Raw genomic sequence first — 19,956 nt, 5'->3', positions numbered from 1 at the left:
GTAAGGAGCAAGTAAGAAGTATGAATTGAGATAGTAACTAGAGAAAACTCTCTTGCTACGCTCTGTGTAAAGCTAGGTTGAGAATTACATATGAAGGGCAGCAGTTAAAAAGGAACGTGATGTTAAAGTCCATTTTAAAAAAATGTTTTTAAATAAGCGTGGGCTATACACACCAATAGGGAGAAGTCAAAGACAACAGGATTCAGAGTACCTCCAGGTGATTAGACTGTCCTGAAATAATGAGGGTTATCTGCTGTTGAAACGTGTGGGAAATCAGAAATGGCAGTATTGATGCAGGTAACATGTTAGATTTTAGGGAGAAGAGATGAGGAAAGTATGAGGTAAGGCCATACCCTAAAAGGTAAAGAATTAAGGAAAGAGGTACTGATATACAATAATGCTCTGGAAATGTGGTACAGGCAATTAAACAGGGCAGGATAAGGATTGCTGAGCAATGCAATATAGCCATTTGAAATATGTGGTCATTGAAACATGTATAATATAATATATGAAACGAGTCGCCAGTCCAGGTTCGAAGCACGATAGTGGATGCTTGGGGCTGGTGCACTGGGACGACTCAGAGGAATGGTATGGGGAGGGGGGAGGGAGGAGGGTTCAGGATGGGGAACACATGTATACCTCTGGCGGATTCATTTTGATATATGGCAAAGCCAATACAATATTGTAAATTTAAAAAATAAAAAAGCAAGCAAAAAAAAAAAGAAATATAATTAAGGTTTAAATTTATGACCACATATTTGTTTTTCTCAAGTGATGTTCAAGTTGTGGAATGAAGGGTTTGAACTAGTAGATAAAAATCTGAGGAAAGGTGAGAGGGTGAGAGTACTGTCTAGGACTAAGGACTCTAAAATCGGTAAGGCAAGGAAGGAAGGACAAGAGGGTTAACAAGCATAGCAGACAGTAGTGGAGTAAACAGCCTGGGACTACTCTAGAAAGCAGGGTGGGACGATCAACATCTGAAGTGAGATTCAGGGCACAACTACTGATAATGACAAGGTCAAAGCAGAATGGTTTAAAGAGCTGGGAGAAAGCGGGCACCTGGGTGGGATTACACATACAAAACAGTATGGGAAAATCAGCATGGGTTTAGAGGTCTTGGAGTCTGGCCAAGGGGGGTGGAGATAAAAAAGTATGTGTGTCATAATGGATTAATTTTGAAGTCTCATGGGGGAACACAGAGTTACAACTCCTGAGTTGTTTTAATATTATAGCAGACTTGTCACTGTTTCCTGAAGTAGAATTTCTGCTATGCTATCAATAAATCTTAGCTGATGCTAACAGTGGAATAAAGCTATGATGCAAAGGTTTTTTTTTTTTGCTTATTTAGATTTAAGAAGCCACTTTTACCACTGTACTTAAATACTGGTAAAGTGAGATGGTGTGATGGTATACTTCAGATGTCTGACTGGAGGATATTCAAACAAAATGATTTATAGAATAACTATAACAATCAAGTTACAGCATTTATTTCAACTTTATTACACAATTAAAGCAAACTAAATATGTATTCATTTTCATATATTAATCTAGCAAAATATTACAGTGAACCCTAGGGCTTAAAAAGTACTTGTCAAAACAGCCTGCTTGAGTTAATAATATGTCTACCTAGAATTAAAATGGTAACTCTGTTAGGCTATTTAGTGCCTTCTAATACAATGGAGCCACAGCTGAATAAATACTCTCTCCAACAGTATGCTGAAAGTACTGCTGTACACTCAGGTAAGCATTTTAAATCGGACTTCGTCCCCTTCTATGCATCACTAAATTTTATTATTTGAACCATGTTCTAAACTAGTAAATTTTAACAATACTTTATATATTTAGTTCAAACTGTTTGCATTTAAAATATATTTTATATGATAGATTTTAGTAACTAGTTGTATGAATATAGTTAACTTGGTAATATTTGTCTCATGTAAATATTACTATAAAAGTAAGCCAATTCCTTCTACTGATTGGTTTCCCAAAGCTTTCTGAAAAAAGTATTGCACAGACAAAAGGCTTCGGGGCTAAGTCATGTTATGGTGATTACAGGTTCTTTCTTATCCAGCAGAGGACAGACAGTTCTTTGAATTTAGAGGGTTCTACAGAGGTACTCTTGCTTGGGTAACATGTCTTTTCTTTATAGAGCTACTCTGGTATTTCCTAAGCTAAACAGGAATAATTGGATAAAACTTGTTGAGAACAACTAGACATCAAAGATTGTTTCTCTCATGAGCCATGAATAATGACCTCAGTCCTCTGCGTACAGTGTGAAGCTCCTCTTCTTGCTGTGGCCAAGAAAAAAAAAAATCACTTTGAACAGTGATTCACTGTAAAACTATCATCCTATCCAATCCCCTAAAGGCTGTTCCTAAGTAGCTACAGAACTATATGCTTATTACTGATATTTTAGATATATATTTAGATGATCAACTGAGAGATCAATTTTAAACCCCAAATCAATGAAATTTTTTACTTCCTTTAAATATTAAATCCTCAGTCTAGAAAAGAACTTCAACAAGGATCAGTCTAGTTAGTTAGCTTATGTGCTTCCAGCTAAACTGGCTTAGTAACAACTATCGTCTTAGCCTCTACTATCAGCATACTGAGGTTCTATTAAAATTTAATCAAAGTATATTAAAATATCCTGTAGTATACACAGAAATGCCTCTATCTCTGAGGAAACACCAAAGGCATGTTTCCCTTGGACGGCACCTTTAGACACCTTCCCTGTTCCCCACCCTGGCGAGCTCTTCCCCCCAGAATCCAGTTGCTTGTCTACTAGACCTCTGCAAAATCAGCTAATTGTATCCTCAAATCTAAGTAAAAGAAAATTCTTTCTTGCTCTGCCTGACACCCCTTCTCCTTCAGAAGACACAGCAAGACTGCTGTGGTGTACCTTGCTTAGATACATACAAGGAAATAATTATTCTAGCTTCCTTTTAAATTGCTCTTTCTTTTAAGGAGACACTCATTTAAAATCACCCCTATTTTCTACTATAAATTTGCTCCCATTTTAAAGCACTAAAAGAACCCCAGTGGTTTCAATCCAAAAAGAAAGACCTGTGGAAGAATTTCTCATTTAAACACATAAAAAGCATGACTGATCATTCCATTTGAAAAACCCAAACTAGATATTGATTTACCATTTCCTTAAGAAGTCTGTCTTGCAGCATTTTCATGTTTTTTTTCATCAAACACATCTGTGAATAAATAATTTCTTCCATGGAATTTACTTAGTTCACAGCAAAAAGTTGGACTAACCAATATTGAGAGATTACATACAAAAATACAGAATTTATACCTGAGATGTAACAATATTTTCTTCACAATCAGTGCTGTAGAAGACATTCTTGTCCAATGAAGCTTTTAAAAGGTGAAGTCTAAAATAATGAAAGTTACCTGTGCATTTACTTCGGTACTTAACAAATTAAATTACTATAATATAGTATATATAATTTTAATTTTTTGACCAAAAAGTCTTGTTATATATTCTAATCATTAAGAATGTCATACTGACCTCTGTTGTTCACGTTTTTGATAGGCACTGAACTGCTGGAATACCTTTTCCCGAAAGTCCTAAATTTAAAAGTACAAAACTAGTTACACTGTAGTTATGACTAAAAATTAAAACTAAACAGTAGAATTTACTATATTTATTTCTAATTTAAAAAACAACTTGGCTATATGCTAAGAATATTGCAGATGTCATAAACTTTCAGACTTTCTCCCTGTAAAAGGTAGTCATAAACTTTATATATATGTATTTACTAAAGTACAGTTGATTTACAATGTTTCAGATATATATATATAGCAAAGTGATTTTAGTTACACATGCATACATGTATTTTTTCAGATTCTTTTCCATTTAAGTTATTTCAAGATATTGAATATACTTGGCTGTATAGGTCCTTGTTATTTTACCATTTTATATATAGTAGTATGTTAATCCCCCTTGATCATAAACTTAAGTCTGTATTTTTAGTGTATGTACATGAAACTAACTAAAAATCTAGGATAAAACTAAATTATGTCCTAAAAAACAAAAACCTTTATGGTATAGTCTAAAAGTAGAAGGTTAATAGAAGTTGTCCTGAGTGCAGCTCTTTAAAAATGAGGTTTTACAATTATTTTTAAACTCTTATAAGCACAAACCACAAATTCCTTCTCCAAATCTTTTAAATACTGTGAATCTTTCTCAAAATTCTCTAGCTCCTCTATGATGATGAATTGGAACTTGTCAAGTTTTTTGATCCTATTAAAGAAAGAAAATGAGATTTTTTAAAAAAAATGACAGCACTCAGAATACAAAGCACCTAGGATATTTCAGAAGGGATTTTTAGCACAGACCTGTACTCCTGAATCTTCTGGTTGATTGCTTTTATATGTTGTTGAATTGTTTTCCAAGTCTGTTTAGTAAAATAATCCATCATTTTGTGGCGTATCTGAAAAACACTCATTTTTTAACTTGAAAAATCTTTACAAAATAATCTAACCAAGATTATATTAAGACCAAAGCCTTTTCCATGAAATATAAATGACTAAGAACTTAGAACAGTGAAAAATTAAAAAGTCAAGTGATTTAAACTGAATTGTTAATGAATAAGCTCAGTCCCACCAGGAAGGCTCTGACTGAGGGTTGGAATTGCTAGTTATTTTCATAAGTACATCACATTTACCAAAATGCTAGTGATTATAGTTCTTTTCAGGAACACAGCCCAGGAGTCACACTCAAAATTACTACCATTTTCCATAAAACATATCCACATCTAGTCACAGATATGCAGAATGTACAAATCAGGGCTTCTCTGTTTAGACGAGGGTGACCTTGGATAAATCAACTCAAAAGAAATCTACAGAATCTTAAATAATTTCAGAGTTTACCCATGAAGAAAAGAAAAAAGCAAAGAAAGAGAGCTGATAACCTGTGCAGGAAAATGTCTTAACAGGAGGGGAAAAAGAACTGTCTAAATACAGGCATGTGAGAAAAAGAGATGAGTGGATAAAACAGTAATTTAGAATTACTGTATTTTAGAAAGTATTTTTGCAAATATCACCTCACTGGAACCACAATAACTAAGGAACTTAAGTACAGAACTGGTGAAACGAAATGGGTTTCTGACTGAGACTGTTCATCCTCTATACTTTATATAGTACCCTCACAAGCAGTTACTGCTGTGAGATTTTAAAAATGTATTAAAGACTAGGCAAAAACAGAAAATTGTTCAGAAAAAAGAAAAATCACAGAAGACTCAAAACGTTAAACTGAAAAGGAAAACAGGACAGAGAGAACCCATAGGTAAAGAATATGGGTAATATAAAATTTTAGAAAAACTTGGCTCATAAATCATTCCAGCTTTTTACCAGTGCATGAGAAAAGCTTAGTTCATGAATGGGTGTTTTGTTGCCGAAGGGTTAACTGAACTGACAGTCTAGTAGAAAGTGTGGCATATTATCATAATTTAAAGGATGACAACTCACATTAACTTTCCTCTGAAATTCTGTATTGAGCTGCTCGCACATCATCATCCCTACATCTGAAATTTCAGTTTCCCAGTTCTCCAAAGGAATAGAAAAGTCATTTGCTGATAACGGAGATATACTTTCGGACACTAAAAAAATGAAGACAATCAGCTAAAATTAAGATATGCATTGTTACAAATTTTACCTTCTTTGTCATGAGACTAAGAACAATGTCTTATTTTCAGATTCTATATGTAATCTAAGGATTATAAATCATAGGCATATTTTTCATTTAAAATATTCTGACTTATAAAAAAACCTTTCAGCATGGGAATTAAGGCAGAAACAGTAATATTAAAATGGAACATATTTGGATTGATTTTTTAAAAAACTAATTCTTTACTACTTGCACATTAATAACCCAACTATTTAGTGATATGCTAATCTATCAATTAATACTGTAGTGAAGCCTATATATATGGTAGTGATGAGGAAGATTTATGAGTAAAATCATGCTTACTATAACAGTAAAATACAGTGAACTTTGTGATAAAGCATCCTCCTTGGATCTATCCAAAGTTATCTTTACAAAGGAATCTGTTTTATGAAAGAAGTCACTCAAAATTGAAGAAACCACTTTCCAAATTAATTGCATTTTGACATAGACATCTGATCTACCTACCTTTGTAGGTGTGATGATCTGCATCTTTGCTTTTACAGAGTTTTTTGGGAAGCAAGTTTGCTCTTTCTTCTTCCACTTCACCAGAATTATTTAGACTATCTTCCGTGTACATTCGTTTGCGACTAAGATGTTGTATACAGCCTTAGGAACAGTAAATAACAGTGCTACAATCTTAATTAAAAATACCTAATATATATATATATTATGTAAATATAGAATAAAATACTATATGGGTTTTTAACTGTAAAAAAAAAAAAAAGCCCTTGTTTCCGTTTGTATAGTTTTAGACAACTGCATTAAATCCTATATAATTTTGACATTAAATTGAATAATGGTATAATTATAAAAATATAATTCCTTTAGGTGAAATTTCACAGTAGTATTTCAGTAATTAATATGCGTTTTTTAAAAAGCAAGTCTTTGACCACAAACCTGACATATGTGTGGAGTCACTGGGCATGCCATACCATGTTTTCTCTCTTTCTTCACTAGACGTGGATAATGGAGATGCTGAATGACTTTTCTAAGATAAGTATCAGAATTGGAAAAACATTCTGTGTAAGTACTCCTGGATTCACCTTTGACCATCTCTCTCAAGTTCTATAGACAGTAAGTTGCAAATGCTATCAATTTGGTTTTTTTCCTCGCATTGTTTCTATCCCTTTTTAATCTCTCACACTGCTATGCATTTTCCTAAATCCTTATGTGAACTTCAATCTTAAATTACAGCAATAGTTTTGAGCTGCTTTTTAAAACTAATCCTATTTTTCAATTCTTCCTTATTAGGAGTTTGATTTCTTTGAGTCAGGAGGGAAGCCAAAGAAAAGTCTAAACTACTTCCTTCAAATTATATCTTTAAGCCACATCTTTGTCCTCTAACCTTATGTCTTACTGATTCAAATACAAATGTGTTAGCCAAATTAGTCTTTTTCCTGTTTTCTGAAAATCTGTGTCCATTTCCAGTCCCCTTCTATACTTAAGTTAATGATGTTTCTCTACTCAGTCTATATATACCAACCTGTCCTAAGTGGAGGCTGGTATAGCCCAAAACCCAGCCCACTCCAAGCTATAATTCTGTATTAACATTCTGTATTTTATAGGTTATTAAATATTAATCTTTTTGTTGGTTGACTTTTATAGTGGAAAAACTCAACCAAATTTCTATATAATCATGAAACCACTAAGTCTTATTATAAATATGTAAGTCAGTGGTTTAAAGCGATAGCCTATTTAAGACTTTCTCGTTGTAAGTATTTCAACTTTTTTTCTATGATCAAACCATCTTACATATTTTAAACATCACACTTTCAGATAACAGGTGAAAAATACTAAATTATTATAACTATTACTAAAGGCCTGTAATCTGATTCTTATTAAGAACTATTTTAGTTTAAGGAAAGCTTACTGGCTGTAGTACCATATGACTTTCATATTTGGAGGTTCAATTTCCATAAATTTTTCCTGAAGTATAACTGTTTACATCTGAATAGCTGTTGCAATTGGGCTTCCCTGGAGGCTCAGATGGTAAAGAATCTGCCTGCAATGCAGGAGACCTGGGTTCGATCCCTGCATTGGGAAGATCCCCTGGAGGAGGGCATGGTAACCCACTACAGTCCATGGGGTTGAAAAGAGTTGGCAACTGAGCACAAGTACATTCTCCCCTCAGTATCTGTGGGGGATAGGAGGAACTGGTTCCAGGACCCCTTGCAAATACCAAAATCCACTGATGCTCATGTCCTACATATGAAGTACTGATTCACAGTTGGTTGAATCCATGGTTGGCTGACAAAGATGTGGACCTATAGATATAGAGGGTCAACTGTACCACATCTGTATTACTTCTATTCACAACAGTATTATACTTAACTCTGCTATGAATGAACAAGACGTACAGAAACCCAAAGGAAGTTAAAAAAAAACTAAAGAAAAATACAAAGACATTAAAGTAAAACTACTTAAATTCTGAGGGAATAACTAGTTCACTGCTAAAACTCAACACCCATTCATAAGTGAAATAAGGCATTTAAACAATTAGAACATTAATTTGCTAACAAGTATCTATTAAAAACTATTGATAAGCATACATACTAGTACGATATCTATTTAACACTGCTCCACATGTCAGAGTCACCTTGAAAAGACCATGTATATAATAAGGATTGGAAGAGAAAATGAGAAAATGACCATAAAAACAGTTTGATTACCTATTTTGAAAATTCAAGAGAATTTAAGCAGGTAATTATGATAGAATTTGCCAAGGATGTGGGAGATATAAAAACCAACAGTGTTTCTATACAAAAGCAAAAAGTTAAAAACGCAGAAAACAATTTAAGTTTTTTTTTTTAATACAGTAAAGTAAAAAGCCAATAAACCACTGCAGAAGTATAACTTTCTTTGTGGAAGATTTTGCACAACTTTGTTGGAAATAAGACCAAACTGTAGAGAGAAAAATGAAATATATGGATGAGAAATCTCAGTATTGGTAAAAAGCAATTCCTTCCTTAAACAAACTAATTCTAAACTATATAGGCCAAGTACAGGGCTTATAATTTGGAAGTATATTATAATATGGAAGTATGAGAGGAGGGTCAAGATGGGGGTGGTGAAACCACTGTATGCATAAAACTATTAATATACAAACTGAAGTAATGCTGTGTTAGCATAGAGACAGAGAGAGGTACTATCCTATACTTTACTGGGCGAACAGCTGACCCATGAGCTTGCCAAGGCAGTGACCCAAGTGTCATCACAGATGGAGAAAGGAGCAGTTATCCAATGTATGACATTGTACTAACTCACTATCCATATGCAAAAAGAGGAAGCCTAGAAAAACAGAGAAACCTCAAATTTAGAACTAACATTTGTAGAGAAAATATATTTATGACAATAACTGAGGGAAGGATTTCTTGAACAAAAGATTGGTAAATTTCACATTTTGATTTAATTAAGTGAAAAGACAAGCTATATTCTAGAAAAGGAATGTTTGCATTGGATATAACCAATAATTAATATCCAACATATAGTAAGAACTCCAAATTTATAGGAAAAATCAAACAATACAGTTTTAAAAATTAAAAAAAGGCAATTTACAAAATGGCCAATCTGAAAAATGCAAATTAAAGTCAGACACATTTTAAATTCATCAGATTGCCAAAAAAGAAAAAACTAAAACACAGTAGAAAAATGAGCAATATCACATAGCATTGCTGGAGAGTGTAAGCTGGTACAACAAATTTACATAGCAAATTTCCAATACCTAATGAAGAGTCGGGCTTCCCTTGTGGCTCAGCTGGTAAAGAAAGAATCCGCCTGCAATGTGGGAGACCTGAATTCAATCCCTGGCTTGGGAAGATCCCCTGGAGAAGACAAAGGCTACCCACTCCAGTATTCTGGCCTGGAGAATTCCATGGACTCTATATAGTCCATGGGGTTGCAAAGAGTTGTACATGACTGAGAGACTTAGAATGAAGAGTCAATAGTAAATTGGAAACACAGTGTCTCCTGTAAATGTCCAGCCAATAAATATGTAACAAAATTTCATCTAGCAAACAGCATCAAAGTAGGTGAGTGGGGATGACTTAAGTGCTGAGATTTGCAACATGGGATACTAACGGAAGAAAGGATTCAGGGAAAGGAAGGATGATGAAGCAATACCAAGAAAGGACCATGGCATGGCTGTCTAATCAATCAATCACAAAGGGTTTTAAACTGTGGTCTGTAGAAATTAAGAGTCTTGCAAAGGTGCCTTTGGGGGATTATCAGAGAGGGAAGGTCAGGGTTCAGACCTATCTGCTTTAAACAGTATAGCTGCATTTTTACAGTTGGCACACTGAAAGTTTCATATAAAATTTTGTTTGAAATATATGCTTTGTGAAAACTACTGGTTAAACAGAATAAAAGGTCATAAAACACTGCAGGAGTAAAAACAGTTCACTAACAATGAAAAATCAGAAAAAGAAATTAAGGAATCAACCTCATTCACCATTGCAACAAAAAGAATTAAATAGGAATAAACCTACCTAAGGAGACAAAAGAATAGTATACAGAAAATTATAAGACACTGATGAAAGAAATCAAAGATGACATAAACAGATGGAGAGATATATTCCATGTTCCTGGGTAGGAAGAATCAATATTGCAAAAATGACTGTACTACCAAATGCAATCTACAGATTCAATGCAATCACTATCAAATTACCAATGGCATTTTTCACAGAACTAGAACAAAAAATTTCACAATTCATATGGAAACACAAAAGACCATGAATAGCCAAAGGGGTTTTAAGAAGAATGGAGGTTTTAAGAGGAATCAACCTTCCTGACTTCAGATTATACTACATAGATACAGTTATCAACACAGTATGGTACTGGCACAAAAACAGAAATATAAACCAATGGAACAAGATAGAAAGCCCAGAAATAAACCCACACACATATTGGTATTTTATTTTTGACAAAGGAGCCAAGAATATACAATGGGGCAAAGACAGCCTCTTCAGTAAGTGGTGCTGGGAAAACTGGACAGCTACATGTAAAAGAATGAAATTAGAACACTTCCTAACACCATACACAAAGACAAACTCAAAATGGATTAAAGACCTAAATGTAAGACCAGAAACTATAAAACTCCTAGAGGAAAACATAGGCAGAACACTCGATGACATAAAGCAAGATCCTCTATGACCCATCTCCTAGAGTAATGGAAACAAAACCAAAAGTAAACAAGTGGACCTAATTAAATTTAAAAGTTTTTGCACAGAAAAACAAACTATAAACAAGGTGAAAAGACTACCCTTAGAATGGGAGAAAATAATAGCAAATGAAACAACTGACAAAGGGTTAATTTCCAAAATACACATGCAGCTCATGTAACTCAATACCAGAAAAACAACCCAATTAGAAAGTGGAAAAAAGACCTAAACAGACATTTCTCCAAAGAAGACATACAGATGGATAACAAACACATGAAAAGATGCTCAACATCCCTCATTATTAGAGAAATGCAAATCAAAACTACAATGAGATATCACCTCACACCAGTCAGAATGGCCATCAGAAAGGTTACACATGAGAAATGCTGGCAAGGGTATGAAGAAAAGGCAACCTCTTGCACTGTTGGTGGGAATGTAAATTGATACAGCTACTATGGAAGACAGTATGGAGACTCCTTAAAAAACTGGGAATAAAACCACCATATGACCCAACAATGCCACTCCTAGGAATATACCCTGAGGAAACCAAAATTGAAAAAGACACATGTATCCCAATGTTCACTGCAGCACCATTTGCAATAGCTAGAACGTGGAAGCAACCTAGATGTCCATCGACAGATAAATAAATTTTGGTACATATACACAATGGAATATTACTCAGCCATAAAAAGGAACACATTTGAGTCAGTTCTAATGAGGTGGATGAACCTAGAGCCTAGAAGTATTGTACACTAATGCATATATATGGAATCTAGAAAGATGGTACTGAAGAATTTATTTTCAGGGCAGCAATGGAGACACAAACACGGAGAACAGACTTACGGACACAGGGAGAGGGGAGAAGAGGGTGAGATGTATGGAGAGAGTAACATGGAAACTTACATTACCATATGAAAAATAGATAGCTAATGCGAATTTGCTCTATGTCTCAGGAAACTCAACCAGGGGCTCTGTATCAACCTAGAGGGGTGGGAAGAGGAAGGAGATGGGAGGGAGGTTCAAGAGGGAGGGGACATATGTGTACCTATGGCCGATTTATGTTGAGGTTTGATAGAAAACAAAATTCTATAAAGCAATTATCCTTTAGTTAAAAAATTAAAATATTAAAAAAAAACCAAACCAAAACACTTGACTCAAAATCATGGGACAGAAGGCTGGCTGGCTTTTTCAGAGATTTTAGATTGTGGCTATAGGTGTGCTGAACTTCCTTAATTCCATTTTTGTATACAGAGATTAGCACATATCAGGGGAATAATATATTTGAGGATTTACTATGTATCAGGTAATGCTTACATAATCAGTCTATTTAGTTTTTCATAGCCTTGTTTTACAGATGAGAAAATTGAGGTGCAGAGGGATTCATTAGCTTATAAAATGTTTCACAGCTAGCAAACAGTGGACTCAGGGTTTAATGTAATTCTAATTCAGAACTTTCAGCTAGACTCAGTTATAATGAACTACATTATCTTGGCAATCAGTTCTGTAACTTTATTACTACTTCAAAATTTTCCAAATCAAGCCATCTATAAAACCTAAGCCAAAAAAAGGGTTGGAGGTGGTGGGGGGGTGCATTGTAAACTGACACTGAAGTACAAACAACTTAAAAAAGAATTCAAACTATAAACTACTACTTGTAGACATTATATATTTAGCTACCCTCACTTTGACCCATATTTGATCCCTATATCTAATGTCTTTTTAAAAGACTTGACTATATGTACATATTTTATCAATAAGAAATGGTACAAATAACAATATCAGTGGCAGAATAAAGAATTTTTCAATATACCATTAAGTTAATAGTCATACTGTTTAAAACTAATAGGTAAAGTTCCTCTATAAATCTTTAAAGCAAATGCTATGGTCATACTGTTTCAACTACATTCTTTGTCAACTTGTGATTTAGTAACTAAAAGTGTACAGATTTTGAGTTTTGGTAAAACCTGAAAGAAGTGCCTGTGCTGCAGGAAGAAGCCTATTCCAGTCTAGGAAATGCAGTTCTGACAGGTAGACAAACAAGTAATACCTCTTTGGAAGGGACTGTTTCTATTACAGAATTCTTATCAGTACTCCGTAGTTCTCATATCACTGCACTGTCCTCCTGAACATATCAGTCTATTAGTTCACCGAGGCTATTTTACTTATTGGTAAGTTCCTCTCTCCCCAAGACCAAACTCAGAACCTTAAGTAGACAAGCACTGTGTATTTGATTTAGAGGCAAATGATTTACTTCCTTCAGGTATATCTGATAAAATATATATACACACATTTTTTTTTCTTACCAAAAATAATGATTGTGCAATTGATGAACTTTCTCTTGTACACAGTAAATTTTTCTCACTGTTTTTGGATGACTTTATTGGACCTCCAACTCCACTGTTTAAGGATTCAGGTGATGAAGTTTTTGGATCAGGTGATTCTGCTACACAGTCACAATCCTGAGTAAAGTCCCTTTCTGTTATTTTCTCTACACCTATATTGCCTCACAAAATACAAAAAGAGATGACAGTTGACATCTTAAAAATAGTATTAAATTCTAAAAATATAATAATTTAGCAAATTCCCAAATTTTAGCTGTATTTAGAAAGGATAAACTTTGAATATATCAAGATAAAATTATATATAAAATATAAGACTTTAAAAAATTATTCCTCAATTTAAAACATAATTGTAACAATAAGAACTTTCAAACATTTTCAAACAAAAATATCTATAGTATGGGCTATACTATAATGATCAACATAATTATTGAGTATTCTAACACCATAGGCAGTACTGAGATATTAAAGTCACAGAATTTTATGGTAAAATAGCTTGGGAAATCATCTGATCTAAATCTTTTATATGTGGATGAGAAAATTCATGACTGAAATAAGTCTTAGTGTAAAGAATTCTCAGAAAGATAGTTTTCAGATCAAATCAGGGCATGTGCAACTGTCTTCTGAATGTGTGCCTGTCTGAGATGACAGTGGTCTTGAGCATTATGAAAACATTCTAGAAAAGAACAAAATAACTACTTTAGAGGAAATGTACATTAACTGGTATAAACCTTCAATTTTAGCTAAAATGACACTTATAAATGCTTTAAAATATCCATAAAAGGAAAAAGGTATTAAAGCTAGATACTTATTTTTATAGTTTCTATACTTGAAAAACATATACCTATGTCAGAGCTCCAGAGAAAACTTTTTTCTTTGCCAGTTATTTTTAAATAAAAGCAAAGCCTCAATTGTTTATGAAGATAATCCACTGTGAGTCTACAGAATCAACATGATATTCCTTGGGGACTTTTGTCAATGTAATGTAAAAATGAGAAAACAGAAAGCCCCATAATTATTTCCATTTTATCTGGAAAATGTATTTGGTCTTTAACTTCCTAACTTTAGTGTCACAGTAATATTGTTGCCAACTAGCCTTAGCAAGACCAAGTTACTAGCATTAACTAACATAAAAATGAAGTTTTGACTAGTAGAAATCTTAAATATACCCCCCAAAATTAGTCTTCAAATTGTGTTTTCACATAGAGATATAATATAGAAAGGGCCTGGGAAATCATCTAAATATTCAATTAGAAGAAAAAAATGACACTGACATCTCATTACTTCTATAGATGATGGACTCCCAGATAAAGACACAGGAGATGGGTCAAGACTATTATCTCTTCCAGCATTTTTCAGGAGAGATGAGATTTTCCATTCTTTTGATACATCCTTTTGTGTTTTAGCAGTGAAGGAATTCTGCTGTTTTTTTGGCAGTTTCATGGTTTTGCTTCTGGAATGAATCTTCTCCTAAAAATATTGATAACTTTCAACTTATTCATGAATGCAAATGATTTATACTTGGACACATAAAACAATTTAAATTACATTGAAATATTTATAAAATGCCTTATTTCACTACATACAGGTATAACAGGGGCCTCAACATGAGTAGTGAAGACTTTCTAATATACTAGAAAGCATATGACAAATTCACAGGAGACTATGAGACCATAAATATCCTAATAGATACAAAAAAATGCTATAATGGTTCAAAGAAAATGATTTCCAGTTTAGGGAAATCAGAGTTCCCATATTTCACTTAAAATTTTAGAATTCAAAATTGTTTACAATTGTTATCAATTTATGTTTTCTCACATAGGTTAACTCTTAAAAAGAAGTGACAAAATAAATCTGACATTCTTACCAAAATATATATTTAACATTTTAAAAGGGTCTTAGAAGCTAATAATTTGAATTGTATCTATTTACCTGTACTAGAACTTTTTCTTTAAATGAACATGAAAATTCTTGTTCACCCTCTGATTCTGAATTTGAGAGGTCTTTATAATTTTTTTTGGTTTTTGCTGCTCTTCGTGGAAGTCTGGTTCTCCCATATGCAACTGTCTCATCTACCTTTTTGGTAATGATTTTGTTGGATGTCTTTAGAAGAAAAATTCCTGAGTATATTAGATCAATATTTTGAGATACAAGCTATTTGCTATAAAATTGACACTATGACAGAATCTATATGAATATTTGTAGGAATAAAAAGATTCTTGATTAATACTTTTAAAATGACTGGATTTTCTCTTTTCATTTAAAATATATTCTTTATCAACTTTTTATCTGAATAATTAAAGTTCTATGAGATCTGATATATATTATGTAACTTAAGAAAGGAAAAGCTGTCAAAAATATCTATAACCATAGAGTAAAATAGACTTAAAACAACATGATTCAAAAAGGCAGAAGTTAAGTGTGCAAAGCTTGGAACAATTAAAGGAAACAAGGAACTGATACCAAGGATAAAATTATGAGATGACAAATGATATTTTTTCATTACAAGGAGAAAGATAATTTTAAAGGGATGTTCAAACACAGATTTCCTGGTTTTACCATTTTAGATCTTGGTTGTGCCCTTTCCAAAGATGGTCCTGCAATTCAAGAAAATAAGGTTAAATTTTTCAAATAGACAAGAACTGACATTAAAAATTGGCAGAATATGTCTGCAAATAAGTTAAAATCATAAAAGAAAGCATGTACCTTCAAATGCATTCAAAATTTAAGTATAATTTGGTACAACATGAATTACAAACTTCCCTTCTCCTTTATATTATAAATTTTTAAAAAAAGAATATGTTAACACACTATAAAGTCAATACCCATGAATTTACTATTCCATTCAGGAACTAGATTATGAATAATACTGAATCTACTTTGTGTACTCCCTTATAAGACCCTGTGTAGCCTATAGCCCCTCTGCCAAAAGGTCATTACTATCCTTAAATCTGTTTCTTAGTCACTTGACCTTACAGTTTTACTTCACAGATGTATATCCCTAAACAATACAAAATAGTCATGTCATGTAATATACTATGATTTGCTTTATTTTTCCCCCATCATTATGTTTCTAAGATTTACCCATATTATGAGAATTGCCTCAGTCCCTATTCCCTTTTTTGATTTCTAGCCCAAGTTCAATTTTCTAAATATTCACTGAAGCCTTAATAATTGGGATAATCCAAGCCAAGGAAATAATGAAATTCTGGAAGAAAGGTCCTCCAATCCTGGCAATAAGCCAGCTTGTACATATTGGCTTGTCATTCAGGTACATAAACAAAACAACTCACTCAGAAGTGTTCAATTTTAAGAGTATTTACTGATTACAGTATTCTATCTAACCTTTAATAACTCCCCAAGATTTCTAGTCTATGTTATAAATATCTTTACTTACACATCTTCCCACCAGGCAATAGCTCCTGACTATATAATCTTACCATGTTTCTCCTTGGCTTGTAACACATTGCTTCTAAGTCCACACACTGTGACTAGAGCCAGCAGCATTTTTCAATATTTTCCCACAAGTCTGACCTACATTTCAACTACTCTGACACTGCACTTTCTGCGTACATTGTACTATTTCATACTGTCTCATAAATGTGATAATCTTGCTTCTCTTCTTTATGAATATGATTGAACTCTCATCTGTTTTCTAAATTCAGTCACATTTCTAAACATATGCCAAAGTTCATTCCTATTTCCTCTACTTTTTCCTATTTCCTTTTTACTTCTTTGTAAGCCATCATTCCCTCCCTCAACTCCCACAGGTCACTAACCAATATTTTTATCCTGAAATAAAAATTGATTCCCTTAAAATAAATATAAACTTAAAAGCTTAGTTATACTACCTTCTTTTAAAAATGGAATATATAAAGTCTTTGTGGTTTAGAAAATACTGAAATAGATGTTAAGCTATGAAAATGGACATTATGTCTAGCCAAAAATGTATACCTCAAACACTTATCCAACTACTTCAAGAGATTCACTAAAAGAAACAGAAGATTTATGCCAGGAAAACATTTTGTGAAAGATTTAGACACAAAAATGTCTGCAATAAAATTGCTTTCCTTTCAATAAATTTTTATTGCATCTATATAAATTCCTAAAATGTATGTGTGTTGGATGTAGCTGAGGGTGGGGTGCTGTCCAAAGTTTGATTTTGTTTAGGATACTGGTCTCATGAATATTTAATACATTAAATAACTGAAGTAGATGAGTAGATGAACAATGAGAGTGTGTCGTGAACCAAAGATTACAATAAGTCATATTTGGTGTCCCTAAGATCCCAATAAAAAGATTTAAATATAGTACTAAAAATCATAAAACAAAAAGAAAAATTGCTGTAGTGTTTTGGTATATCTCATTCATAAGGGTCGGCAATTATAAAAAGTGATTTCTTACTTGATTTCTTCCCATTTTTATGTTTCTTCACATTTTTATTTCTGCTGTAGTCCATCATCAGTGGTTTTGATTTTGGTTCTCTTAGCCAGCTAATATCAGTCTTGCTGTCATCACATCTATATTCTGTGTCACTATCACTAAAGGGATTTTTCTTTTTACAATCTGATCCAATCTATAGTAAAAAAAACAATCCTTATAATAGATGAAGTAATCTGGCTTGTTATATGTCATACAAAGCAAGTTAAGCAAAACAAAACAAAACAAAACAAACCTACCAATAAACTCAGAAAAACTAGTTCTTCATTATTTTAGCATGCTAAAGAATCCATTTGGCATTAAGGACCTATCCAATAGACTCTGAAATCCAGATCAGAGACTGACGTATTTTGCTGTCCATGTTTTTATTAATTAAAAGTTAAATCAAAACAGCTTATTTCCACAAAAACAAAACCTAACACCATTTAAGAGAGTAGAATTGTCATATCGTCTATTACTAATGATTACAAATAGCTCAAAGACCATAAGAAAAATTTAACAGGAACATGGATAATCTCTCCAAAGTAAAAACAAAAGTGATCCTAATATTTTTGTGTTCCAGTCCTGTGATAATCTTTGGCACTGAAAAATTATTAAAAACAAATATTGATTTAATAGATACATTAGGATATTATTACTTACTCTTTTATCTTTTGCTTTGAGAGAAGGTTCAAGTTCATCATGATTCCTTAAACCTACCCTTAAACAAAAATATGCATTAATTTTAATCTTAATTACTTGTTTAAGGTAGCATGTGAGTGGACAGTTATACCTGTTTTCTTAGAGTCTTCTGCCTTAACTCTTTCACTAACTCCCTATATAATTATGCCCAAGTCACTTACTCTCTGACCTCAGTTACTTATTAATTAACAAGGTTAGATGAAAAGATTACTGAGTCCTTTCAGCTTACAGCTAATATTAAAAGTGTACAGACTCTGCATATTAATTTCAGAAGTAAATGCTAAAATAATAGAATCACAGTAGGAGTAGTCAGGACAGTAGCATGTTATTCACTCTTTTGATATGTTAAAATGTCTCAGACAAACTGGAAGGAAATATTTAAGAAAAAGAACAATTGAGGAAACTGTATTTTAAACTGATCCATATAATTATAATAAAAATACCTACAATGTTATTGAACTATCCATGCAGGCTTCTCTAGCTGTAGCTTGAAATTCTTGCATCTATATTGTGAATAAGCATTAAAATTTTTTTCTTAGTGTTAAATGGTAAACAACAAAAGAAATTAACATAAAAATCTCATTTCTATCACTTCATATGAGACAAAATCTTACTAAAATATTTTTATATTTAAGAAAGCTAATAATATAAACTATATTAAAAACAAGAGTAGTAATTTTAAATCTTGCATCAGGAAGGAAAGTGACTTTCCTATTGCCCCAATTTCTCATTTCTCTCTACTTAGTCCAAAAGGTTTGAAAGAAAATAAAAAAATACCTACGTTGGTACCAAATAAATTTAAAAAATTTAATAATATACTTTAAAATATTTTAAAGCAAATATAAGAGGATGGAAATCAGAAAACATATTCTAATAATTGTATGGTAAATATAAAATAAATACTGAATAAATACAAAATAACTTCTGATTTCCAGCTTACTCCAAGTTTAATAACAGGCTCATCAGCTCCACTCAGATTAAAATTGTAAACATCATCCCTGTAAAAATGAAGAGAAACATTAACTCCATTATACAACAAAATTTTTCTTCAAATGTGAAAACTTTTAAGATTTATGAAAAATTACTTACAATGGGCATTCCGAAGTAACATTAACAAAAGTCGTCTTCAATTGTCTATAACTTTTTTTCTGAACCTTCTCCTAAATACAAAGAAATTAACATAAAACCATTCATACTTGCACCTTGCTTGTCAAACAGCATATACAACTAAACTTTCATGTATTATTCTAATGGTGTTTTCACTAATATAAATTTTACATCTGTGACAGTTTCTTTAATCATCCACACTTTAAAAAAAATTGAAGACTTAAGTACTAAGAACATAATAGAAAGTATTATAAATCAAATACAAAATTAATATCCTTGTGTCTTTAATATTTATTGACATTATTGTACATAGGTAAATGACCTCACTGGTATTCTGAATTCAGTGATTCTAGGATTACAAAACAAGCATGCTTCTACTCCCCTCCCCCGCCCCCTCAAGAATCTCATTTGCTTAAACTGTTAAATAAAAAAAACTTTGGGAGAGGCTAAGATTTATGCAAAATCTCAGGTGAATGAGTCAAAACTGTATCAGCCAACTATTAATAGTATTATTAGGGAAAAATGTATGTAAATTTACTCCTATAGCCTT

General features: G+C 32.6%; 1 protein-coding gene across 1 annotated transcript in view; it reads right to left on the bottom strand.

Moving 5' to 3' along the window:
* Nucleotides 1–1,542: 1,542 nt before the first annotated feature.
* Nucleotides 1,543–19,956, bottom strand: part of SYCP2 (synaptonemal complex protein 2) — a 61,768-nt gene continuing 43,354 nt past the window's right edge. Inside the window, exons 25-42 of the mRNA XM_070382096.1 lie at nucleotides 19,389–19,459; nucleotides 19,240–19,297; nucleotides 18,747–18,802; nucleotides 18,261–18,318; nucleotides 17,583–17,754; nucleotides 15,738–15,775; nucleotides 15,111–15,281; nucleotides 14,453–14,648; nucleotides 13,143–13,333; nucleotides 6,581–6,671; nucleotides 6,149–6,289; nucleotides 5,485–5,615; nucleotides 4,354–4,448; nucleotides 4,159–4,258; nucleotides 3,524–3,582; nucleotides 3,308–3,386; nucleotides 3,150–3,206; nucleotides 1,543–2,291 (exon numbers count right to left, since the gene is read on the bottom strand). Of these exons, the coding sequence (XP_070238197.1) occupies nucleotides 2,217–2,291; nucleotides 3,150–3,206; nucleotides 3,308–3,386; nucleotides 3,524–3,582; nucleotides 4,159–4,258; nucleotides 4,354–4,448; nucleotides 5,485–5,615; nucleotides 6,149–6,289; nucleotides 6,581–6,671; nucleotides 13,143–13,333; nucleotides 14,453–14,648; nucleotides 15,111–15,281; nucleotides 15,738–15,775; nucleotides 17,583–17,754; nucleotides 18,261–18,318; nucleotides 18,747–18,802; nucleotides 19,240–19,297; nucleotides 19,389–19,459 (1,839 nt within the window). The 3' untranslated portion in view covers nucleotides 1,543–2,216. The remainder of the gene's footprint in view (nucleotides 2,292–3,149; nucleotides 3,207–3,307; nucleotides 3,387–3,523; nucleotides 3,583–4,158; nucleotides 4,259–4,353; nucleotides 4,449–5,484; nucleotides 5,616–6,148; nucleotides 6,290–6,580; nucleotides 6,672–13,142; nucleotides 13,334–14,452; nucleotides 14,649–15,110; nucleotides 15,282–15,737; nucleotides 15,776–17,582; nucleotides 17,755–18,260; nucleotides 18,319–18,746; nucleotides 18,803–19,239; nucleotides 19,298–19,388; nucleotides 19,460–19,956) is intronic.

This window comes from Bos mutus, chromosome 13, assembly GCF_027580195.1.
Source record: "Bos mutus isolate GX-2022 chromosome 13, NWIPB_WYAK_1.1, whole genome shotgun sequence".
NCBI lineage: Eukaryota > Metazoa > Chordata > Mammalia > Artiodactyla > Bovidae > Bos > Bos mutus.
Note: the sequence above shows the minus strand (reverse complement) of the source record. Positions and strands in the feature narration are given on the sequence as shown.